General features: G+C 42.1%; 1 protein-coding gene across 1 annotated transcript; it reads right to left on the minus strand.

Annotated features, from left to right (window-relative positions):
- Window positions 1–19,875: 19,875 nt before the first annotated feature.
- On the minus strand, window positions 19,876–23,024 carry LOC100711395 (collagenase 3). Its single transcript, XM_019364088.2, has 10 exons — window positions 22,640–23,024; window positions 22,226–22,473; window positions 21,989–22,137; window positions 21,708–21,836; window positions 21,459–21,620; window positions 21,207–21,330; window positions 20,956–21,089; window positions 20,693–20,852; window positions 20,481–20,584; window positions 19,876–20,323 (listed from the first exon to the last, which is right to left on the minus strand). Exons 1-10 carry the CDS (start codon window positions 22,736–22,738, stop codon window positions 20,214–20,216), a joined length of 1,419 nt encoding a protein of 472 aa, XP_019219633.1. The 5' UTR covers window positions 22,739–23,024; the 3' UTR covers window positions 19,876–20,213.
- Between the last annotated feature and the right edge of the window lie 359 nt (window positions 23,025–23,383).

The following is a 23,383-nucleotide window of genomic DNA, read 5'->3' on the forward strand; positions in this document are numbered from 1 at the left end:
AGTCATCCAGGTCATCGTAGTCAAAGGAATTTGCAAAGAAAAGCGTCTGGACTTCTTTAAGTTGCTTGAAGACGTTTCACCTCTCATCTGAGAAGCTTCTTCAGTTCTAAGGTCAAATGGCCGAGAGTCCCAGATTTAAACCCAGTGGGAGTATCCCCCCAAAGAGGGACAAAGGACCCCCTGGTGATCCTCTAATCACATGAGCCAAGGTGTGAAAGCGGGTGTGGTACCTAATCAGCCAGGGTTTCGGGTGAGCCACCTCCACAGGACAAGACTCAGCAGTCCATCTGCATCTTAAGGATAAAGGTCACTCTTTCGAGGATGCCAATGTTCACATATTGGACAGAGAGGACAGATGGTTTGAAAGAGGAGTGAAAGAGGCCATCTATGTCCACTGTGAGCGACCATCTTTGAACAGAGGCGGTGGTTTACGACACCAACTGTCTGCCATCTATAATCCAGTTTTGAGTTCCCTCCCCAGACACCTTAACGCCCACTCACATCCTGGGCCATCTGACCTCAGGAAATCACATGATAGGGTGGGGCCAGGTTTCACAATGAGCTCACCTGAAACCCTGGCTGATTAGGTCCCACACCCACTTTCACACCTTGGCGCATGTGATTAGAGGATCACCAGGGGGTCCTTTGTCCCTCCTTGGGGGGATACTCCCACTGGGTTTAAATCTGGGACTCTCGGCCATTTGACCTTAGAACTGAAGAAGCTTCTCGGATGAGAGGTGAAAAGTCTTCAAGCAACTCAAAGAAGTCCAGATAGTCCAGATAGTCCCTATCTATCTATCTATCTATCTATCTATCTATCTATCTATCTATCTATCTATCTATCTATCTATCTACCTTGATGCTCTTCCCACTTCAGGCATTGGTAGAGGCCACTCTGGAGGCTTGAGAGGCAGCAACAGCCTTGAAACAACAGCCTGTACAGGCTGAAACAAAAAAAATCAATAATTAGTTGAAGTGAAGACTCTCAGCTTTAAAACTAGGGATTCAGCAGTTATTACATTAACTGTTTAGACATTAAAGCCATTTTTAACACAGTCCCCAATTTTCAGATTCATATTTGACAGTTTCTGTCAGGGGTCGTGTGTGGATGCGAGGAAGAAATGACCCAAACGAAGGACTCACGATGCAGGATATGGATATGGAAGTTTACTATAGTGAGTACATGAACAGAACTAGAGCCCATAGAGATGAACCGATCCGATATTATGTATCGCTATGGGTCCGATACTGACGTAAATTACTGGATCGGATATCGGAGAGAAATAAAAAAATGTAATCGATCCATTAAATATCAAAAAAGCGCCTCACAAAACTTGCAACACGGCGTAACTCGGCTCATAACCGTAGCATGTCAGAGCGGTGTGCTCACGTGATAGAGCGGCTGTGTGTATTTGTAGCCTCGCTACCAAACCAGCATTTCATCTCCGAGGAAGTTATCCCAGAGAGAAGTAAAGCAAGTGTGTAAGTTCATCTCTGAATGTTTGTAAAGCGTTCCCACGTTAAGCTTAACAACCGATATATGGAGCAACTGCCTCTCTCTCTCTCTCTCTCCCTCCCTCTCCTGCTGCTACTTCGTGAAACTGATCAATGATCAGCTGATCGGCTTTTCTGTCGGGAGTCCGTCTCTCTTCTTTGTTTTTGGCCCACTTTGCACCAGAAAGAGGAAACCAGCGGCTGAACAACAGCAGCACATTTAAGCTTGATAAGCTGTTGTTAGAATTTTTATTTAATATTACTTTCTACACCAGGATCCTTTTCTATGTAGCTGACGGCTGGTAACTGTGCAGGGGCGGATCTAGCAAAGTTTAGCCAGGGGGGCCGATAGGGCATGAACAGGGAAAAGGGGGCACAAAGACATACTTTTCTTTCTTATTCTCATTTAAAATGTCTAGCTTTTAATAAATAATTATCCGAATCTTACACCCAAAGTTTTAATCTGATGTAAAATGTATAGAAGTCCATTATTGTATATAGTAACTGTTAAGTCTAATATACCCTAGTAAGCTAGTACTTTTTCCTTTGGGAAGATACCATCTGTGCAGTCTGCAATTCTGTTGAAGAAAGATGTTGAATGTATTTAATTATTCTTGAAAAATAATTTAATTCTGTGCATTTTTTTTTCACACTGCATCAAATAAAAGTTGATTACGTCGATTAAGCATCATGAGGTGGAGGGTGGAGGGTGGTTCCCTATTTTTTTTTTTGCTGGGAGTTTGCAACCCTATTTGTTAGTTTGCTTAATATTTCTGCTAAATACTCTTTAAAATACCAGAATAGGGAGGATGGAGCAGGTTTAAGTTTATTAGATTGATCAGTGTTGCTGTACTATGAAATATTTTGGGCGCAGTGTAGTTTTTTTTACATACAGGTATAACAGAATAGCTTTAGTGTTGTTGTTTATTTAAACTTGAGTATGAACTTATACAAAATGCAGCAAGATATTAAAAACAGTTTTATTGATTAAAAAACACACTGTATCGGATTCATATCGATATCGGCAGATATCCAAATTTATGATATCGGTATCGGTATCGGACATAAAAAAGTGGTATCGTGCCATCTCTAGTTTATATATCGGTGTGGTTATCATGATTATGTGCGGTGCTTGTGCCCCTGGTTTCCCTCTCTACTGTGTGTATGTGTGTGTGTGGTGTCCTGGTTTTCCTGGGACACCAGGCCTAGTGGGTGTGTCCTGTTGGGAGGCTGGCCAGTCCTGAGAAGGAGGATCCCACACACCTGCAGCTAATCTGGATCGTTGAGGGAGCTACATAGGAGTGTAGCTGAGCGCTCCTCGACGCTGGATTATTGAGTGACTAGTACCGTCAGTGTTTTCAGCAAATCAGTGAGTGATAGTCTGTTGCTGTTTAGGTGTGTGTTAATGGCTGCCTCTGTTATTTTCCAGCAGGAGTGCAGGAACGAATGGGCAGTAAGCACAAGTATCACAGGAGCAGAGATACGGAGCACGAGCACTGAGAAGAAGACACGTCACGGGAGTTGGAAACGCACAGGGATTTATTTGTACTATTATTTATATTGTTGTGTACTATTTACTGTAAATAAATGCACTGCATTCATTGCACTTTGGGTCCTCCTTCCCCACACTGCCAGTGCAGACCTTGACAGTTCCTAGGTGTACACATCTCAGAAGATCTCTCATGGTCAAAAAACAGTGCATCACTGGTCAGCAAAGCCCAACAGCGACTCTACTTCCTCCGCAAACTGAGGAAAGAAAGAACCTCAACCCCCATTATGAGCACCTTCTACAGAGGCGCCGTTGAGAGTATCCTCACCATCTGCATCACTGTGTGGTATCCTGCACTGGGTCCTGCCGGAAAAAGTTACAACGGGTAGTGAGAGCAGAGAGGATCGTGGGTACTTCTCTTCCCTCCCTGCACCCACCTCATCCACAAAGCCCTCTGCATTACAGGTGACTCCACTCATCCTTCCAACAGCTTCTTCAGTTTGCTGGCATCAGGAAGGAGACTAAAGAGCCTCCGGGCTAGAACAAGCAGATTGAGAGACAGCTTCAACCGTCAGGCTGTCAGGATGCTGAATTCACTCGCTGCTCTCACACACACACAAACTCCAGACCTGCATTCACCTCTTCTCTCTGAACCCCCCTCCCCCCAAACATACAAAACTCTGACCCACCATTGCCTTTTCACTAACTGCCCCATCCCCACTTGCACACGAACTTGCCCACAATCACTATGATTGTGTTGGACACTGCTGTTCAAATAATTGTATAGTATTGTGTTGTACATAAGACTTTTATTTTATTTTTTCCTTTTTTTTAATCTTTATATTGTTTTAGTGTACACTGAGGGCCATGGGAGCATTGCAGTTTCAAATATAACTAGTTCCAGTAAAGTATTTGACTACTTGAGATCATATAATCTTTCAATATTCTTTAACAATATTATGTATGACCTCAACAGCGTCACAGACTGCATTACGGATTACATGAACTTCTGTTTGGACAACACCGTACCCATCAAAAAGGTACGGTGTTTTTCTAACAACAAGCCATGGATAAATCCTGAAATTAAGGCTCTCGTCAAGGAGAAGAAGAGAGTCTTTAGATCTGGAGACAAACAGGAACTGAGAGTTGTTCAGAAGAAGCTGAAATGGAAGATAAGGCAGGGAAAGGAAAACTACAGGAGGAAGATGGAAGAGCAGCTGCAACAGGACAACATCAGAGGGGTTTGGAACAGCCTGAAGACAATCTCAGGACAAAAACCAACCCCCCAGGCTGCAGGAGACTTGGGGTGGGTGAATGACCTAAATAAATATTTTAATAGGTTTGATCAACCACCCACCCCTCCCCCAGCATCGTCCCCCCTGCTGCAATCTCCTTCATCTTCAGGGACTGCCTGTCCTTCATCTCAGGACTTCACACCTCTCAGCTTCACACCTCCCAGCTCCCAGCCATCACACCCACCCCCGGCTTCTGTGGACTCCAACATACACCCCCCTCCCCCAAAATCCACTCTTTCTATCTCAGCACTTCAAGTGAGGAACGAGCTTCGCAAGATCAAGGTGCGGAAGGCTGCAGGTCCAGATGGCGTCAGCTCCAGACTCCTGAGATGCTGCGCAGATGAACTGTGTGGCATCCTAGGTTATCTGTTCAACCTGAGCCTGTCACTGGGGAAAGTACCACAGCTGTGGAAGACCTCCTGTGTGGTACCGGTACCAAAGACCTCCCATCCCAAGGACCTCAGCAGCTACAGGCCGGTAGCCCTGACTTCGCATCTGATGAAGACCCTCGAGAGGTTGGTTCTAAACCATCTGCGCCCCCTGGTGAGGTCTTCATTAGATCCACTACAGTTTGCTTACCAGCCTGGCATTGGGGTGGAGGACGCCATCATCTACCTCCTGCACCGAGCTCTGACTCACCTGGAGAAGCCTGGAAGCACTGTGAGGATCATGTTCTTTGATTTCTCCAGTGCTTTCAACACCATCCAGCCACGACTTCTGAGAGACAAGCTGGAGCTATCGGGAGTGGACCACCACATGTCCCAGTGGATACTGGACTACCTCACAGAACGTCCACAGTATGTGAGGTCACAGGGCTGTGTCTCTGACACACTGGTCTGCAGTACGGGGGCCCCACAGGGAACTGTGCTGGCACCGTTCCTCTTCACCCTCTACACTGCAGACTTCTCCATCAACTCCCCACGCTGCCACTTACAGAAGTTCAGTTTTCAGTTTTATTTGTCATATGCAAGTTAGCACAGGGTCAACATCGCAATGAAATGTGTTTGATGAGCAGCGGTCTCTCAGCAGCATGATACAGTAGGAAAAAAATATAATAAAATATAATATAATAAAATAAAATAACAAATAGAAAAATAGTAAAGAACAAAATATTAGAGAGACATGGTAAAAGAGAAAAGATGACTAAATATATATGTATCTATAAATATAAATATATGTACACTAGTGATTAAATAAGAAAATCTTGAAAAGAAATATGACGGGAGGGCAGATGGGATATTGCACAGGAATGAGCAGCAGAAATTTACAGTATTGCACTTTTTAAATATAAATTACAATAACAATAAAGTGAAGTGACCAGTGCAGATTAATCAGAGTACTTGTGAAGCTGCAGGGTAGCTTCTGAGTCCTGTGTTGTGTGTGTTTAAGTGTCGTGGTTGAGGTGTCGTATGGCTTGATGGTAGAAACTGTTTTTAAGTCTTGTAGTCCGAGCAGACAGACTCCTGTAACGTCTGCCAGATGGTAACAAGGAGAACAGCTGATGTGCTGGGTGGCTGTGGTCCTTGATGATGCTGTGTGCTTTACGGAGGCATCGCTGGTGATAAATGTCCTGAATGGCAGGAAGCCTCGTGCCAGTGATGTGCTCTGCTGCCTTCACCACCCTCTGTAGTGATTTACGGCTGCTGGCAGAGCAGCTTCCGTACCAAACTGTGATGCAGCTCGTCAGCAAGCTCTCAGTTGCACACCTGTAGAAATTTGAGATGATGCTGGCGTTCATGCCAAACCTCCTCAGCCTCCTCAGGAAGTAAAGCCGCTGGCGAGCTTTCCTGATAGCAGTGTCTGTGTGAAGGGTCCAGGAGAAGTCCTCAGTGATGTTGACTCCAAGGAACTTGAAGCTGCTGACTCTTTCGACCTTGACACCGTTGATGTGGATGGGCTGGTGTTCCCTGACTGGTCGTTTCCGGTAGTCCACTATCATTTCTCTAGTTTTGCTGATGTTGAGAGTCAGGTTATTTTCCAGGCACCACTCATACAGTGCCATCACCTCCTCTCTATAGGCCGTCTCATCATTACCTGTGATGAGGCCTATGATGGTTGTGTCATCAGCAAACTTGATGATGATGTTGGACTCATGTTGCTAAACATGTTTAGCAACATGAGTCGTCCAAGTTCTCTGACGACTCTGCCATAGTCGGCCTCATCACAGGTGAGGACGACTCAGAGTACAGACAGTGGACTCTGGACTTTGTAGACTGGTGCCAGCAGAACCACCTGCTGATCAACGCTGGGAAAACCAAGGAGTTGGTGGTGGACTTCCGGAGACGCAGACCCACCACACCGACACCGGTGAACATCCAGGGAGTGGACATTGAGATAGTGGACTCTTATAGGTACCTGGGTGTTCACCTGAATAATAAACTGGACTGGAGCCACAACACTGATGCTCTTTACAGGAAGGGTCAGAGCAGACTCTACCTGCTGAGGCGGCTGAGGTCATTTGGAGTACAGGGAGCGCTTTTAAAGACCTTCTATGACTCTGTGGTGGCATCTGTCATTTTTTACAGTGTGGTAAGTTGGAGCAGCAATTTATCAGCAGCTGAGAGGAAGAGGTTGGATAAACTCATCAGGAAGGCCAGCTCTGTTCTGGGATGCACCCTGGACCCAGTGCAGGTGGTGGGAGACAGAAGGACTCTGGCCAAAATAACATCTCTGATGGACAGAGTCTCCCACCCCATGCATGGAAATGTTGCTGAACTGCAGAGCTCCTTCAGTGACAGACTGCTGCATCCTAGATGCATGAAGGAGTGTTTCCGCAGGTCCTTCCTCCCTGCAGCTGTCAGACTGTACAATCAGAACTGCTCCAAACAATCACAGATGTTTACATCTGTGCTGTAACTGCAATAAGTTAATCAACCGATTCGCACTACAACCTGGTTTGCCTCTTATCTGTAGTTATTTATATTTAATTTAATAACTGTACAGTACTCTGTTTATAGTAACCATTGTCCTTAATGTAAATATGTAAGAATAATTGTGTATGTTTCTGTTCTGTGACCTGTGTACTGTTTGTTTGTATATGTGTCTTTCTGGCTGCTGTTACAACCAAATTTCCCCTTGTGGGACAATTAAAGGATTATTCTATTCTATTCTATTCTATTCTATTCTATTCTATTCTATTCTATTCTATGTACTGTAGCACTTTTCTGTGTTTCTCTGTCTGACTGACCACACAAAGAACTTCAGACAGGGGCACCTCCAGAATTTTTTCCTCCAGAATAGAGAGTCTATTAAGGACTCCCTTGCCACCGGCATTATCCGGGCCATCCTCCTTGCCAGTGGGCGCTGGATTCTTCTTCGTTGCAAACAAGGACAAGACATTCTGACCTTGGACTTGATCTAATTACGGTAAAAAACAAGTATCCTCTCCCTCTCATAAGTTCAGTGTTTGAGCTGCCATTTTCTCTATATTCAACCTGCACAATGCTTCCCACCTGGTCCAGATTCATGAGGAGGATAAGTGGAAAACAGCATTTAATATGCCTCTTGGGCGTTTTAAGTACCTTGTAATGCCATTTGGTCTCACTAATGCTCCTGCTGTTTTTCAAGCACTCATTAACAATGTGCTCCGTGATGTCCTGAACCAGTTCGTTTTTGATTACTTAGATGACAACCTAATTTTTTCTAGGAACCTAATGGAGCATCAAGTCCATGTGCGACGAGTGTTACAACATCTCCAGGAGAACCTGTTTTATGTAAAAGCTGAAAAGTGCAGGGTGGGCAGGCAAAGATGGACCCCAAGAAGGTCCAGACAGTGGCCTGGCAGTTTCCTAGCACAGTATACTCAAAGTCAGAAAGTTGATATAACTGAAAATGGGTACATATGAAAACCAAATAAGAGTTTGAAATAATAATAATAATAAATAATAGTAGATTAATACTAATAGCCCTCTGCCTCTGCAGACTTCGACTGAGAAAATTGTCGGTGGGGGGGGAGAATAAGGTCCGCCCTCAGTTCCTGAAGGCTCTGGATGTTGTAGGGCTGTCCTGGTTGACACGCCTCTACAATGTTGCGTGGAGATTGGCCTCTGGATTAGCAGACCAGGGTGGTCGTTCCCATCTTTAAGAAAGGGGACTGGAGGGTGTGTTCCAACTATAGGGGGATCACACTCCGCAGCCTTCCTGGGAAAGTCTATGCCAGGGTGCTGGAAAGGAGAGTCCATCCATTAGTCAAACCTCGAATACAGGAGGAACAATGCGGTTTTCGAGCTGGTCGTGGAACACTGGACCAGCTCTTTATGCTCTCAAGGATACTTGAGGGTGCATGGGAGTTTGCCCCACCAGTCTACGGCTGTCCTAATTTAGCGACCGCATGCTTCGAGTACGCATTTTGAGACCTATTACGTCACAGCGATGCGACGACGACGGCTGTCCCAATTCGAAGTGTACTCCAAATGCATACTCCAAATGCGCTGTTGATTTCCCCAAATTTCAAGTGTGGTCCGGTGCACGCTTCGTGGTCCCATATATCCCACAATTCATAGCGCGGCGGTGGGTGTGGATAATTTTGCCACAAAATACGGCAGACAGCAGAAGCGGAGCGGCCGAAGAGTGAACTGTCAAAAGTAAGTAATGAATATTATGTCACTTATTTATGTGCGAATGTTTAGTAATGAAGAACATTAAAACATTACTGTTGGCCACATGTCGGCAGAGTTATGTGACATTAGTGACGTTTGTACTTTCAGCGTTTACTTGGTTTTAGAGCCTTTACTTTAAAATATACGCCGTTCAATAGTCGACCTTAATCCTACAGAGAATGTGATGATTTTATGGATAATTAAAGTCAGTCATATATCCACAAAGTCAGTGATGCTGCTCGGTTTGCAGTCCTGAATATGACGGCACAAGCAGGATTCACTGCACTGTTAATGTTAGCTATGTTATATTGCTGCCTCTGTTCGGTGGTGTCGAGCCAAACGGACTTTAACGTGTGTTTGAACGAGCTGACGGTTCACTCGTTAAGCTGAAAGAAAGATGCTTTAATCACAGGAGTCACACATGTGTCCACTGTACCATCTGGGAACTCTTCTTGTTTAGCACTCGTAATAACACAAACACTAAATCCTCCTTCTCTTGTGCTGTTTTGTAGCAGTGTGTACACCTGAGACTGTCACCTGTCTGTCTGTCCTGCACTCTCTCTCTGTTTCTTTCTCTCTGATTGTGCAATAAAAGTATGAACATGTATTTATAAGTTACACTTGTGTTTGAATCCTGCAGCTTATCACACATTTGATTTCCATGTGTGACAACTGCAAGTGTCCAGAGTGAGGACCGACTGGGGGACCCACTGCTGCACATCATCTGTGAGGCTTTGCACCCCTGATGATCCACCAGGACAAACTCAGCAGTGTGTGAGGAAGAGGAGGAGGAAGAGCCAGCAGCAGCTGACAGATGGAGAGAATAGACAGACTGTTCCCTGTTTGTAAAGGACTGCTAGGAAAGTTTAACATAACTAATTGTCTGTCCTGAATCAGTCTTATTAGGTAATGTTCAAATAATTTTTATCATTCCAGTGTTTTCAGTGTGGGAGAAAGTACTCAGGGCCTTCAAGTTACACACTATGAAAGGCAGCAACAAGTTTAATATTCAGAAACCTAAAGTATGTATCAGCAGCAGAATGGAGCTAAAAATAAATGTTTGTTTCAGTTCTATGAAGCTTTGAGTACAGGGTGGGCCATTTATATGGATACACCGTAATAAAATGGGAATGGTTGGTGATATTAAAGTCCTGTTTGTGGCACATTAGTATATGTGAGGGAGCAAACTCATCAAGATGGGTGGTGACCATGGTGCCCATTTAGAAGTCGGCCATCTTGGATACAACTTTTGTTTTTTCAATAGGAAGAGGGCCATGTGACACATCAAACTTATTGGTAATGTCACAAGAAAAACAATGGTGTGCTTGGTTTCAACGTAACTTTATTCTTTCATGAGTTATTTACAAGTTTCTCTTTGTTCACAGCCATCGACATGTCGAAGAGGTTAACACGTGAGGAGTGGATCGAAATTGTGTTGATATCTGGTGAACGCAGTAACCGGGTCATTGCAGCAGATTTCAATGCAAGACACCCTATGAGACCACCCATCTCCCATGCTACAGTTAGCAAACTGCTTGCTAAGTTTTGTGAAACTGGTTCAGTGTTGGATTTGCCAAAATGTGGATGCAAGAAAACTGTCACTAATGAAGAAACATCAGTGGCTGTCCTAGCTTCATTCAGCAAGAGCCCACAGCGTAGCACTCGCCGCATGTCACTGGAGAGTGGCATTAGTCGAACATCCCTTCGGCGGATATTAGCTACTCACAAATGGCACCCTCACAAACTCCAGCTACTGCAGCATCTCAACGAGGATGACCCAGATCGGCACACAGAATTTGCAGAATGTGCAAAACAAAAATTGGAACAGGACCCTCAGTTCACGCAGAAGATTTTGTTCAGTGATGAGGCAAACTTTTATGTGAATGGTGAAGTTAGCAAACAAAACCACCGCTATTGGTCTGACACTAACCCACATTGGATGGATTCCTCCAAGACTGTTGGAACAACAAAAGTGATGGTTTGGTGTGGTATATGGGGTACAACGATAGTGGGTCCATTCTTCATCAATGGAAACCTCAAGGCCACTGGATATTTGAAATTGCTACATGATGATGTGTTTCCCTCTTTATGCACTGAAGCTGGCACGTTCCCTGAGTTTTTCCAGCAAGATGGTGCACCACCACACTATGGGTGCCAGGTCCGAGCATTCCTAGATGAACAGTTTCCTGGAAAGTGGATTGGTCGTCGTGGGCCAGTTGAATGGCCCCCAAGGTCTCCCGATCTGACCCCCTTAGACTTTTATCTTTGGGCTCATCTGAAGGCAATTGTCTATGGTGTGAAGTAGGGCTGCCACGATTAGTCGACTAGTCACGATTACGTCGACTATCAAAATCGTCGACGACTAATTTAATAGTCGACACGTCGTTTGAAGCTTTGTAAGATCGCAAAAGACGCAGGAATAAGTAGTAGGATTTAAGAGTGTAATAACGGACTGAAACAGAAGATGGCAGCACTGCATGCACAAGGATGCCAGCTGCCGTTAAACCCTGAAGAAGAAGAAACTGTCCCAGAATTCATAGCGCGACCCATCGCGGCCCTGCTCAGTTTCCAACAATGGCGGCAGCTAGTTAGTTTTAATGTTACTCTTATTATTCTTTCTGGGTCACAAAATAAACTTTTAACATATTTTCAGGCGGGAATGTAGCTGTGTAAACTTCAAATATCTGCGTAGTTTATCAAGACATCACATATTTTCAAAAGCGCTCCGATGTTTTTGGAGATGTCTGTTACCCACTAGCTCGATAGCTAGCTGGGGTTGACGGCTCACTAGAGCCGGTGAGAACACCGGACTCCGGGCAAATCGTTTTCAAACCCACCGCTGTCTTTCGCTACTCAGGTTAAACATGATATATAAGTCACTTAGATAACTTAAAAATGTTATTCTTTGGCTTTTTTCAGTATTTTATTTGTTCCTGAGTAAATCGGTTTGGCTGAGATGAAAGTTATAGTTTTTACACAGCTGAATAAACGTCAAGCAGACAGCTGATTATCAGAAGTGTGAGATGCTCGAGAATATACTCCGGTGTCCTGTTATATTTTAGATAGCAAGGATCAGACGGCTGTGTTTATTAAACTCCTCCGAAACAATCTGCAAATTTCATTTAAATTCAATAAACTATCATCTTGTCTTTATTTTTAGTTAGCGCATACCTTAAACACTTAAAGCTGTAAGCTAATGATAGTTATATAAGAGCAGATGCATGCTGGCGCAATAAGCTGTATGTTTTACGTTCAATGGATGCATGATCTGATTAGTCAACTAATCGCAAAAATAATCGGTAACTAGTCGACTATCAAAATAATCGTTTGTGGCAGCCCTAGTGTGAAGATACGAGATGTGCAGCACCTGAAACTACGGATACTGGATGCCTGTGCTGGCATTTCTCCTGCGGTGTTGCTATCAGTGTGTGAAGAGTGGAAGAAGAGGGTTGCATTGACAATCCAACACAATGGGCAGCACATTGAACACATGTTATAAGTGGTCAGAAACTTGTAAATAACTCATGAAAGAATAAAGTTCTTGTGACATTACCAATAAGTTTGATGTGTCACATGGCCCTCTTCCTATTGAAAAAACAAAAGTTGTATCCAAGATGGCCGACTTCTAAATGGCCACCATGGTCACCACCCATCTTGAGGAGCTTGCCCCCCCCACATATATTAATGTGCCACAAACAGGACTTTAATATCACCAACCATTCCCATTTTATTACGGTGTATCCATATAAATGGCCCACGCTGTATTTTGGATTAGTAGTACTGCTGTGTTTGTTGCATCATATTGCTGTAATTGTTTATATGCTTTATATATTCTGAGGTAAGTTGATCTATAGCAGGGGTGTCCAAAGTCCGGCCCGCGGGCCGCAGTTGGCCCGTGGGCCATTTTTAATTGGCCCTCAAGTAATTTTATAAATAGAATAGAAAATGGCCCACACTTCAACTTTTGCTTGAGTGTATTGCACTTCTTAGTTTTAACACCAGGGGGAGCTACTGTTGATCAAGGCAGTTGCTCCACCAAAAAGGACAATCACAGAAGAAATTTACCCCCAAGTTACCAAACATGGCAGAACCAAAGAAGCCAAAGGTAGAAAGTGAGCGCAGAAAATTTCAGACACGGTGGGAGAGTGAATATTTCTTCAAAGAATTAAAGGGGACGTGTGTCTGTTTGATCTGCACTGAAACTGTGGCAGTTATGAAAGAGTATAATGTACGACGTCATTATGAAACCAAACATCAGGCCCATGCATCCTGATGCTGAGCGAGAGCAGAAATTAAAGCAAAGGGTAGCTCTCCTGCGGGGTCAGCAACTGTATGTTTTTCGTGCTCAAATTGTCCAGGAAAAGACTCCAATAGCAGCTATGAGCTCGCCCAACTCATCGCAAGACATGACAAGCCTTTTTCAGATGGAGACCTCATAAAACACGCCTCGTTAAAGTCACCGAAATAATGTGCCCGGAAAAAGTGCAGGACTTCAACAACGTCAGCATGTCCAGAAATACAGTTGTGCCACGCACTGAAGACTCGTCAGCCAACATTAAACTGCAACTGTCTGATAAAGCTGTGCTTTTGATTTTTACTCCATCGCATGCGATCCGAGCACCGATGCCACAGACACTGCACAGCTGCTAATTGTTTTGCGGGGAGTGGACGAGAGCACGGGCGCTTTAGCTGAGTAAAAAATATATTCCACAGTACCCGTGTGTTAATAAGCATGCATGTGCAGGTACACATGCTTCAAATATCAATAATGCGCATCAATTCTGTCACTACCCTGCTTTTGAGCACCACTTTCTTATATGCGTTTTTCTTGTTAACACACAGAGTACACACCGCTGTGCACAGCACACGCACACGTAGTCAGCTGATCTCATCTGATGCAGATCTGCTCCTTGATCAAGTGACATTTGTCCGGATTTTTGGCACGAGTGGCGTACGATGAGCACCGCGGCTGGATGGCCCGATTTACATACCCAGCGCAGCTGATACTCACCAGAATAATTTACTAAAATTATATGGACTCCTGTTATTAAGTCCAGTTCAGTCTGTTAATGTTGATAACGGTTTCAAACGAACGTTAATAGGTGTGTTGCTAAGCCTAAGAACTTAAATAACAAGCTTGAAATGTCCCCGTCCTATTTTCCCCTTTATTGTTTTTTCTCTGTGCTGTAAGTCTTCTGTCCAAGAAGAAATCTGAGGCTGCTGTTCTGAGAATGAGCTACCAAAGCTTTTTCTGAATAAATCAATAAAGATCCATTTATGGAAAGCTGTGATGAAGGCAGTTTTGTCTTTAATTATATTCAACAATATAACACATTTGACCACTTTTAAGTGATTTTTCTAACTTTAATACACTAAAGTTAAGGTTATATACCTAATTTCTAGTAAGTGGCCCAGCCCCTCCTATATTTTTATGTATGTGGCCCTCAGTGAAAAAAGTTTGGACACCCCTGATCTATAGTGTTACATCATATTCTATAAGGATGTTATGTGTTTGTGTACTTTCTGCCCAGTTTGACCCATTTAGCAGAAGTCAGCCTGTTTACGGCTCTGATATCTATTCTGTATGACTTGAAGCAGTTATGACATGGTCTGATTTTCTCACCCAATAAAGGAATATTTCATATATCAGCCTACTCTTCATTCTATCAGAAACAGTTATCACAGCTCATACATTTTCTTTTTACACATATATGTAAGCATTGAGCCAAATGTAATGTAATGCCAATATATTAAACAAACAATATTTGTCTCTTATATATAATACATCTATATATACACTGTCAAAGGTACTTGTCTTTGAGTGAAGATTTAAGGTGATAGGAAATATAAACAACTTCAACTTGAATCTTTGACACAGAGTTCAAGCTCACTGCTGTAATATACCCTGTAATATATATATCATTATAATCTGACAATAATCGGTCGCTGGATTGGAACACAGCCCACATGTGTTTTGTGGAAGGCATTCAACCGTGTCCCTCGGAGTGTCCTGTGGGAGGTGCTCCGGGAGTATGGGGTGTTTAGCCCACTCCTACGGGCCATTCGATCTCTATACAACCATTGCAAGAGCTTGGTCCACATAGCTGGCAATAAGTCAGCCTCATTCCCGGTGGGTGATGGGTCAGGGCTGCCCTTTGTCACTGATCCTGTTCATAATTTTTATGGACAGAATATCTAGGCATAGCCAAGTGACGGAAGGCTTTCACCTCGGTGGTCTCAGAATCTCATCACTGGTTTTTGCGGATGATGTGGTTTTGTTGGCTTCATCAGGTGATGGCCTCCAGCTAGCGCTAGAACGGTTCACAGCCGAGTGTGAAGTGGTGGGAATGAGAATCAGCACCTCCAAATCTGAGGACATGATCCTCAGCCGGAAAAGGGTGAAGTGCCCACTCTGGGTCAGAGACGAGTTCCTGTCCCAAGTGGGATTGTTAAAGTATCTCAGGGTCTTGTTCACGAGTGACGGGAGCGGGAAATCGACAGACAGATTGGTGCTGCGGCTGCAGTGATGCGGACACTGTACCGGTCGGTCGTGGTGAAGAGAGAGCTTAGTGTAAAAGGGAAGCTCTCAATTTACCGGTCGATCTACGTCCCTACCCTCACCTATGGCCACGAGCTGTGGGTAGTGACCGGAAGAACGGGATCGCGTATACAAGTGGCAGAAATGAGCTTCCTCCAAAGGGTGGCTGGCCTCTCCCTTGGAGATATGGTGAGAAGTTCAGCCATCTGGGAGGGGCTCAGAGTAGAGCCGCTGTTCCTCCACATTGAAAGGAGCCAGTTGAAGTGGTTCAGGCATCTGACAAGGATGCCTCCTGGACGCCTCCTGGGTGTGGTGTTCCGGGCATGTCCCACTGGGAGGAGGACCCGAGGAAGTCCCAGGACACGCTGGAGAGATTATATTTCTTGGCTGGTCTGGGAACGCCTAGGTCAGGGGTCAGCAACCTTTAACACTCAAAGAGCTATTTGGACCCAGTTTCCACGAAAAAGAAAATACTGGGAGCTGCAAATACTTTTTGACATCTAAAATGAAGATAACACTGTTATTGGTTTTTTTACGTTTATGCTTTGCATAAACACCGAAAGTGTGTTGCTCATGAAATCCATGAAGTGCTACAGAGAAAATTAAATTTTATTTATGTAATGAACACATTTTGAACTCTTAAAAAATATAACAAAAAGGAAAGACACCCAGTTGAAGGTCTCTTTTAAATGAATTAAAAAGCTGAACTTAAATTATTCATATACCAAACAAAAACTGTAGTGAGCCGTCATCCTTATATCACCTTTGGGATTTCTCAGCCTGTAGCGGAGCCTTGACCTGAATTTTAAAAATAATTGGAAAAAATCACTCAACTGCTAAAAAAAATGAAAAATAAATATTTGCAAAATATCTGCATAAATATTTATTTTACGTGGTTATGTTTACAATGGGACGCCTGTGGCAGGGCGTGGTCTGCAGTGCCGCTGCAGGGAAGGCGGACGCACCTGACCGGCATCCACAATCAAGCCTCGCCGGCTGTCTGTGCTCTCTCTGCTGTTGTGTTGGTGTGTGTCAAGCTGTGAGCTGGAAAGCTACAGCTGGCTGGTTGTTTTTACCATAGTTCATGGTGGAGAATAGCTGCTCACATATGTATGTGGACCCGAAGATCCATACTTGGCCTGCCTGTGGTTGAAAGTCTCGATAAATGCACGGCATCTGGTATCGTTTCTGCGAGTGTGATGCTTATTTTGAGCGATGAAAAATAACAACATATACTTTTATTTTTATATTTCAAGATCACAATAATCTTCCAATTTATAACTACAAGTTAAAAAAGAACGAACACAAATAAAATACACAGTTAAATACTTATAATTTTTTCCAAACCCGTGGAGCCACAGTATAAAGACTAAAGAGCCGCATGCACAGGTTGCCAACCCCTGGCCTAGGTGTTCCCCTGGACAAGCTGGAGGAGGTGGCTGGGGAGAGAGAGGTCTGGGCTCCTCTGCTTAGACTGCTGCCCTGTGACCCGGCCCTGGATAAGCGGAAAAAGATGGATGGATGAATAATAATCTGTTTTAAGTGACTGATTGATTAACTGGAAGTCCCAAGCATTGCGTTAATGATTTTCAGTAGACCTGACCAGAAACAGCTTAAGAAAACTATGGAAGTATTCAGACTCCACCACAGTGCCATCCATATTTGCAAACTGATTCTATTTAGCTTTCAAGTCAGTCTCACCCCCATGCACATATTTTTTCCACTCTGACTGCTGTAAAGGGATGCCTTGACGATTGCTTAGTGTTTGTGTGGAAATGGGTGGGAGCAACAGGATTAACACGAATAAACTTTCCAAGCCTGGTGAAGAATTGCCATGCCCAAATAAAAGACACTTGACTAGCTTTAGTGATAAATCCTTGTTTTCACTTGCAAACTATTTACAAAGCTAAGACCAATGCACTAATGATCACAGAATTCAAAATCAAAGCTGATATTTTCTTTCTATCAATAGTACTACAGTGTATTTTTTTTTATATGGTTTTACTGTAGTTCAGCCACTTCCATTATGAAATAGTTAGTACTTAATGCGAATAAAAGTGCTCAGAATGACTTTTATTTGACTAATATTTTTGGTGATCCTGTGACCTTCCATCATCACATCAATGCTGACATGTCATTTGTGTTTTGTGCAAATTAGCAAACGTTAGCATGCTTGTGCACTAACTATAGCTATAGGGTTAAATATGCTAATTATTTTATTTTTTAAATATGCTACATATGAAGCATAATAATATGCTAAAGTCATCATTGTCCATTAGCATATAGGTGTAATAGATTCAGGTGTAAAACTCACAGATAATTTTACTATTACTATTTTACTTACTTATTTTTCTTAATTTTCTGACTATCACTTCCTGCATTTTTACAGAAATATCTCTATTTGTAATAACTGCATTATCAAAACAGCTCATTACTTTAGGTTTAAGACATTTGAGGTGAGCTGTTTCCTGTCACTGTGAATCTATAAACACCAACTCTTTCATTGCAGTTTGCTACATATATCTGCAAGTCAAAGTTGCAGCTGCTGTATTTTGTCTACTTATCTAGTCCAGTGTCAGGCACCAGAGTCATTCATACCTATTTAGCGTCACCAATTAACCCAACTCCATGCATGTCTTTGGGCTGTGGGAGGAATCTGAAGTACCTACAAAGGAAAAAAAAATCCCAGGCTGGATTTAAAAATTTAACCTTCTTGCTGTGAGGCAGTAGCTCTAACCACTATATCACTGTGCTATCTATCACTGCTGAAGTTCTGTTTTTGCATATTGTGAAGCATCATGCAAAACAAAACAAAGTATGTTTACGCTGTGTTATTTAAAGCTTGCTTGAAAATAAGAGGCACACTCTAAAAAGTAATTCAGAGGCTTAGTAAATATCACTAAAAATACAAGTTAGATGAGCCTGATAAAATCTATGAATATCCTTTTAGTAATTATTTGAAAAAAAAAATTCAGTATGTGGTTCACAGAATACCTTCTTTGCATGTACTTAATATTTTTGTTTAAAATTGAATCAAAATATTTGAGAAATAGGTATCTATACTCATCAGTATCTTGAACTAAAATCATTAATTATTCAAATCAATATTATTTATTGTCAGCAACTACAACTGAAAAGTGTAAGTAAAATACGATAACGTAGAGTAATTGAGTACCATGAGTCTTTTTCATTGTTTTGTTCATTTTGTTTTTTAAATACTCTGAGCTTTTGTGTTTACTGTCCTGGTTTGACATTTATCCTTCAAGTATGTAAGGCTTCGAGCTAAAAGGGCCTCTGTTAGTGCGCCCCGGGGTGTGTGTGTGTGTGTGTGTGTGTCTGTATCTGAATGATACACACACACACACACACACATTCAGGATGACTGAATGTAGTGTAAAGTGCTTTGGGTTCCATAGGGACTAACTAAAGCGCTATACAGGCGTTTACCATATTTAATCACAGCGGCTGTGGTGTTCGTGGTGTCATGATTCTGAGTATTTGAGTTTGTGGAAGTTCACGCTCCATGTATTAGTAATATCTGATTCTTAGTTTGCTTATTGTTTATATTTTCTTCTTTATGTATTTTCTTAGTGTATTTCTGGCCCATCCTCATTTGTCAAATCCCTTTTGTTAAGTTCATTCATATGTCTGAGTTTCCCGACTGTTGGGATTAAATTATTTGAAGTGCCTCAATTCTATGCTTTATATTAACTAAAATGCTATATAACCTTATAGTGTAGTATTAAGTGGACACAGCCCTGAAAAATAAAGGCATTAGACTACGTGTCCTTGTGGGGTAGAATGCTGTAGACTCTCGCTCACGCTTGCCTGGGAGAAAGTAGATAACAGGGGACCATCTTTTGGTGGAAAGTTACTGAGACACTGTTGTTAGACTAGAATGAGAGCGCTTCTGTAATAAAACTGTTAGGGGCACACTCCATTTTGAGATGCGCGGCATCGTGTCATGCAGGACGCTTCTCCCTTCTAGAAGTATTGTGTAAGAGAATAAAGTGTGAAATGGTCAACTGAACAGTGTTTTGTCTTCCATCAGATGCCTCTGAGGGATCAGAAGAACTCGGTGAAGTGTTGATATTTAACACTACTCAGTCATTAGTTCTCACTTCCTGTTTTATTTTAGTCATTTATCTCTATATCACTTTTATTCTACTTACCCTACATTCATAAGAATTTAATTGCAAGTTAAAATTAAATTTTTATTCCTTTCTATTGTATATTTTTATTATAATATGACAAACTAAGTTTAAGTTATCTAAAAATACCTCCAAAGAGCTACTTTTTGTTTCATACTTGGATTATGAGAGGTAAAGAAGCAGTTCTTCAATTTTGCAGCAGTATTTTGTAAATAAAAGAAATGTACTTATACTTAAGTTACCAGTGTGTGTACTTTATCCACCTTTGGTTGTAACATTGTAACACAACAGTAACATACTTAAAATTTGCTTATTGATGATGTCAATTTATTTTTACTGTACTCCATTTGATCTTTTGTATACATAAAGTCACAGTAATTAAATTTGAAAACACAACAAAAACAATTAGCGAGTGGAAGAATTAAATAATGACTGTGCCATAAATAAAACAAAATAAAAAGGTAAACCTAAATGAAGCAATGATTAACAGAACAAAAACAAAATTAAGTACATAAGCTGCTGGTAATTGTTTAACGATAAAATTAGATATCCAAAAATATATTGATACAGTTTCTCTCTTCTTTTTTTTTTACTGTGCCTTATGTAACATTCAATCTCTTCTGTAAACAACTTAGAAAACTGGCTCCTCTAGTATTTGGTGCAGGGCAAGAAGTAGCTGTTCCTCAGCACACGGTACAGCCTCCCGCTCCACATGGCATACTCAAACATTTGTGGTCCACTGTAGAGGTAGGTGTACCCTGCAGAACAGAGATGCTACATGTTAGTGCTGCATAAGGGATTTTTAAAATAGCTGTAAATAGCTGTACATGTAAACTCAAAAGATAAAAACAGAAATATCAAAAACAGAAATCATTGTCTCGTTTCACTGGTCCTCAAGGCTGAATTGCTGCTCACCTCCGTGCTGCAGAGCTGCAGTCACTTTGGAGGTCATTCCCAAGAAGGTCTCATCCACCTGTTTGGGGAATCCCTCATCCATCTTCTTTGTGGCCTCATTATAACTGGGAAGAGAAAAATGTGTTTAGATTCATTTAACATTTGTAATACAACTAGTAAGCTGCCGTATGGAAATCGGTTGCCTAATTTTCTCAGATCTTACTGGAACACACCTGTAGTATTCACTGCCTACAAAGAACAGAGTCTTCCCACTTTGTTCGTCATAGAGGGCCGCATCAACTTTCTTCACTGTTTTGGGCAGACCAAAGCTGGATATTGGTTTAGGATAGCCACTTACAAGATCATAGCCGCTGAAAGCCCACACCTTATGACCTGTGAACAAACAAGAAGTAGACTTTATAGTAAATCTATGTAAAGGCACAAAAATGCTGACTTGAAAAAAGTGCGACATTAGGTGGACACTGGGAAAGCATACCTTTAAAAAGTAAGACACGATCTGATTGTTGGTTCTCATAAGCAGCATCAATTTTAACAGGGGCATCGGGCCAGTAATTTGCGATGAGAGTTTGCTGAGGTGTGCTGAACTGAGGGTGTTTGCGCCACACTAATCTGTGAACACACGCACAAAATGTAAATTAATGTAAATGATCAATCAGCCAATGTCAGAAGCCAGCTCTGCTATGAGAGATTTCTCACTCAGATATTCAAGCATTCATTTTGTGATACCTGTCCTTGAAGAAGAGCATTTCTCCTCGCAGTGTGGCAACAGCATCCAAAACCATTGTTGAATCACAGGCATCAGGAGTAATGGGGGCTGTAGGTCCAGGCTCAACGGAATCTGGATTTGGACCTGGAGGTAATTTAATAAATATCACATTGTTGTAAGTCGTAAAATTATTTATGCACAGGTTCTTTTAAGATTTTGGTCAAGTCAAATATTTTTAATTAAAAAGAAAAAAAAAAGAATTTAGCACTCACCATAGAGGAACTGGATGCCATTAACATCATCCCGGGGAAGAACAAAAGTGTCAGGGTTACTGTATGAGTACACTGGGTACATGAGAGCACCAGGGTCATCGGAGTGAGACAAGCCCAGAGAGTGACCAAATTCATGGGCAGCAACCATAAAGAGGACGTAGCCTGAAGTAGAAAACACAGAATTGGTTACAGCTTAGGATAACTCAGAGTAATTTGAACACCACAGTTCTTAAAAGTAAACAAACTTACCTGTGCTTGAGCGGAACGTGAACGTTTCATCTTCATCAAAATGGGCATCCCCTCCGATGCCAGGACCGGGAGGAAAGGCGTGGGCGAGAACTTCATTAGGGCCATCAAAGGGGTAATAATCACCATGTTCTGTTAGAAGATAGAAGTATTAGACTTAACAAAACAAAAAAACACTAAAAAATATAGGTGAGATGGTGAGATAGGTGGGATGATCGTGTCTTGTGCAATAATACAATAAAAAAATTCAGTGATTATATTACTTAATGTTGTTTTAGACTCACCCCAGCGACCAAAGGAGATCATAATATCAGCAATGCCGCTGTAGAGCCTTGTGAACCTCAGTGGAGTGACTTTGGCCCACACCTGCAGAGCTTTGTATATGGAGTCATCCACCTCTGCCACAGACATGTCAGGTGTGTAGTTCTCTATCCTGCAGGACAAAGAAATATTCAAGAAAATCATTAGTGTGGTCACATTTTCTCATGTTGTGTGTTATGTTGTATCTTTAGATCATTCACCTGTATGTGAGGCTGGTTTTCTCCCATTTGAGGTTGTCTTCAAAAGTGGAGAAACGAGCGACCTGTTCATCGGGAACCCCACAGCGGGGCTTTTTCATCATGGCCAAAGTGTCAGCATCCAGAGACCCGGTGATCTTGAGACCAAAGAATCTCTGCATCTCAGCCAGCTTCTTGTTCAGTGGGCTGATGCCCCTTCTGACAGCTGGACCCTCCTCCTCTGTGAGGTTGAAGAATTTCTTCAGGTAGTTCTGGAAGAGAGAAATATTCAGAGCTTTACCCTCAAATATCTGTCAGCATGTTTAAGCTCAAGGAACAAGACAAATAACAACATGGGATGGACAATTACGAAGTTAATCACAAAGTTTGTCCACCCCAGCCTATGCCAAAAAATAAAAAAGAGCCAAGTACACATACCTTTGCAAAACTTTCATCTTGTCCAGTAATCTGAGATACTGGCATGCAGTAAACTGCTACTGCCAGACCAAGCAGAATGCTCAGAGTCAAAGTCTTCATGCTTCCTCGTTGTGTGCAACTTGTGTCTCAGTGCTGGGAGAAGCTGTTATATAGGCTGGAGTTTGGATGTGTTGAGCAACTACCTGCCGTCAGTGACTAAAGAAATGATCCTTTTATGGAGGAGAGGGGAACTCTGGCTGTGATTGCTCATGACAGTGTTACATGTACAAAAAAACAAAACAATGATGTTGCATCATTGTTGCAGTTTGCAGAGGAAATTGTTCATGAGAGAAAGATTAGAAGAGCCCCAAAATCTGTATTAATCAGATTTTAGTTCATTTGATTTTTATTCAGATCTGACCTCCATGTCCCACAGTGTGAAGAAAATCAAATTGATTTCATGAAGCTCACAGAAGCTCTGTGACCTCAGGGTAAAGTTGTTTTTCCTCTTTATGAAAATTCTAGAAATAAAATTTAAAACTATTCATATTTTCAAGCTCTTGAACAAAGAAAACAAGCATGCAGTTTTTTCTTTTCCAGAATTGACCTCATAGCTGATTTAAAGCAGATTTAATCATATATTCAAGGATTTTCTTTGTGTGTTTGTTCCACAATTATTATTATTATTATTATTATTATTATTATTATTAATGTTATTATTATTATTGTTGTTGTTGTTGTTATTAATATTATTATTATTATTAT

The sequence above is a fragment of the Oreochromis niloticus genome, linkage group LG10, assembly GCF_001858045.2.
Source record: "Oreochromis niloticus isolate F11D_XX linkage group LG10, O_niloticus_UMD_NMBU, whole genome shotgun sequence".
NCBI classification, from domain to species: Eukaryota; Metazoa; Chordata; class Actinopteri; order Cichliformes; family Cichlidae; genus Oreochromis; species Oreochromis niloticus.

Coding starts and splice junctions, on each gene's coding strand:
- LOC100711395 (XM_019364088.2), bottom strand. CDS start 22,738: ATGAAGACTTTGACTCTGAGCATTCTGCTTGGTCTGGCAGTAGCAGTT. Junction 21,331..21,458: donor TGGCATCCAGTTCCTCTATG/GTGAGTGCTAAA, acceptor AATTACCTCCAG/GTCCAAATCCAGATTCCGTT. Junction 20,324..20,480: donor TGCAGCTCTGCAGCACGGAG/GTGAGCAGCAAT, acceptor TCTGTTCTGCAG/GGTACACCTACCTCTACAGT.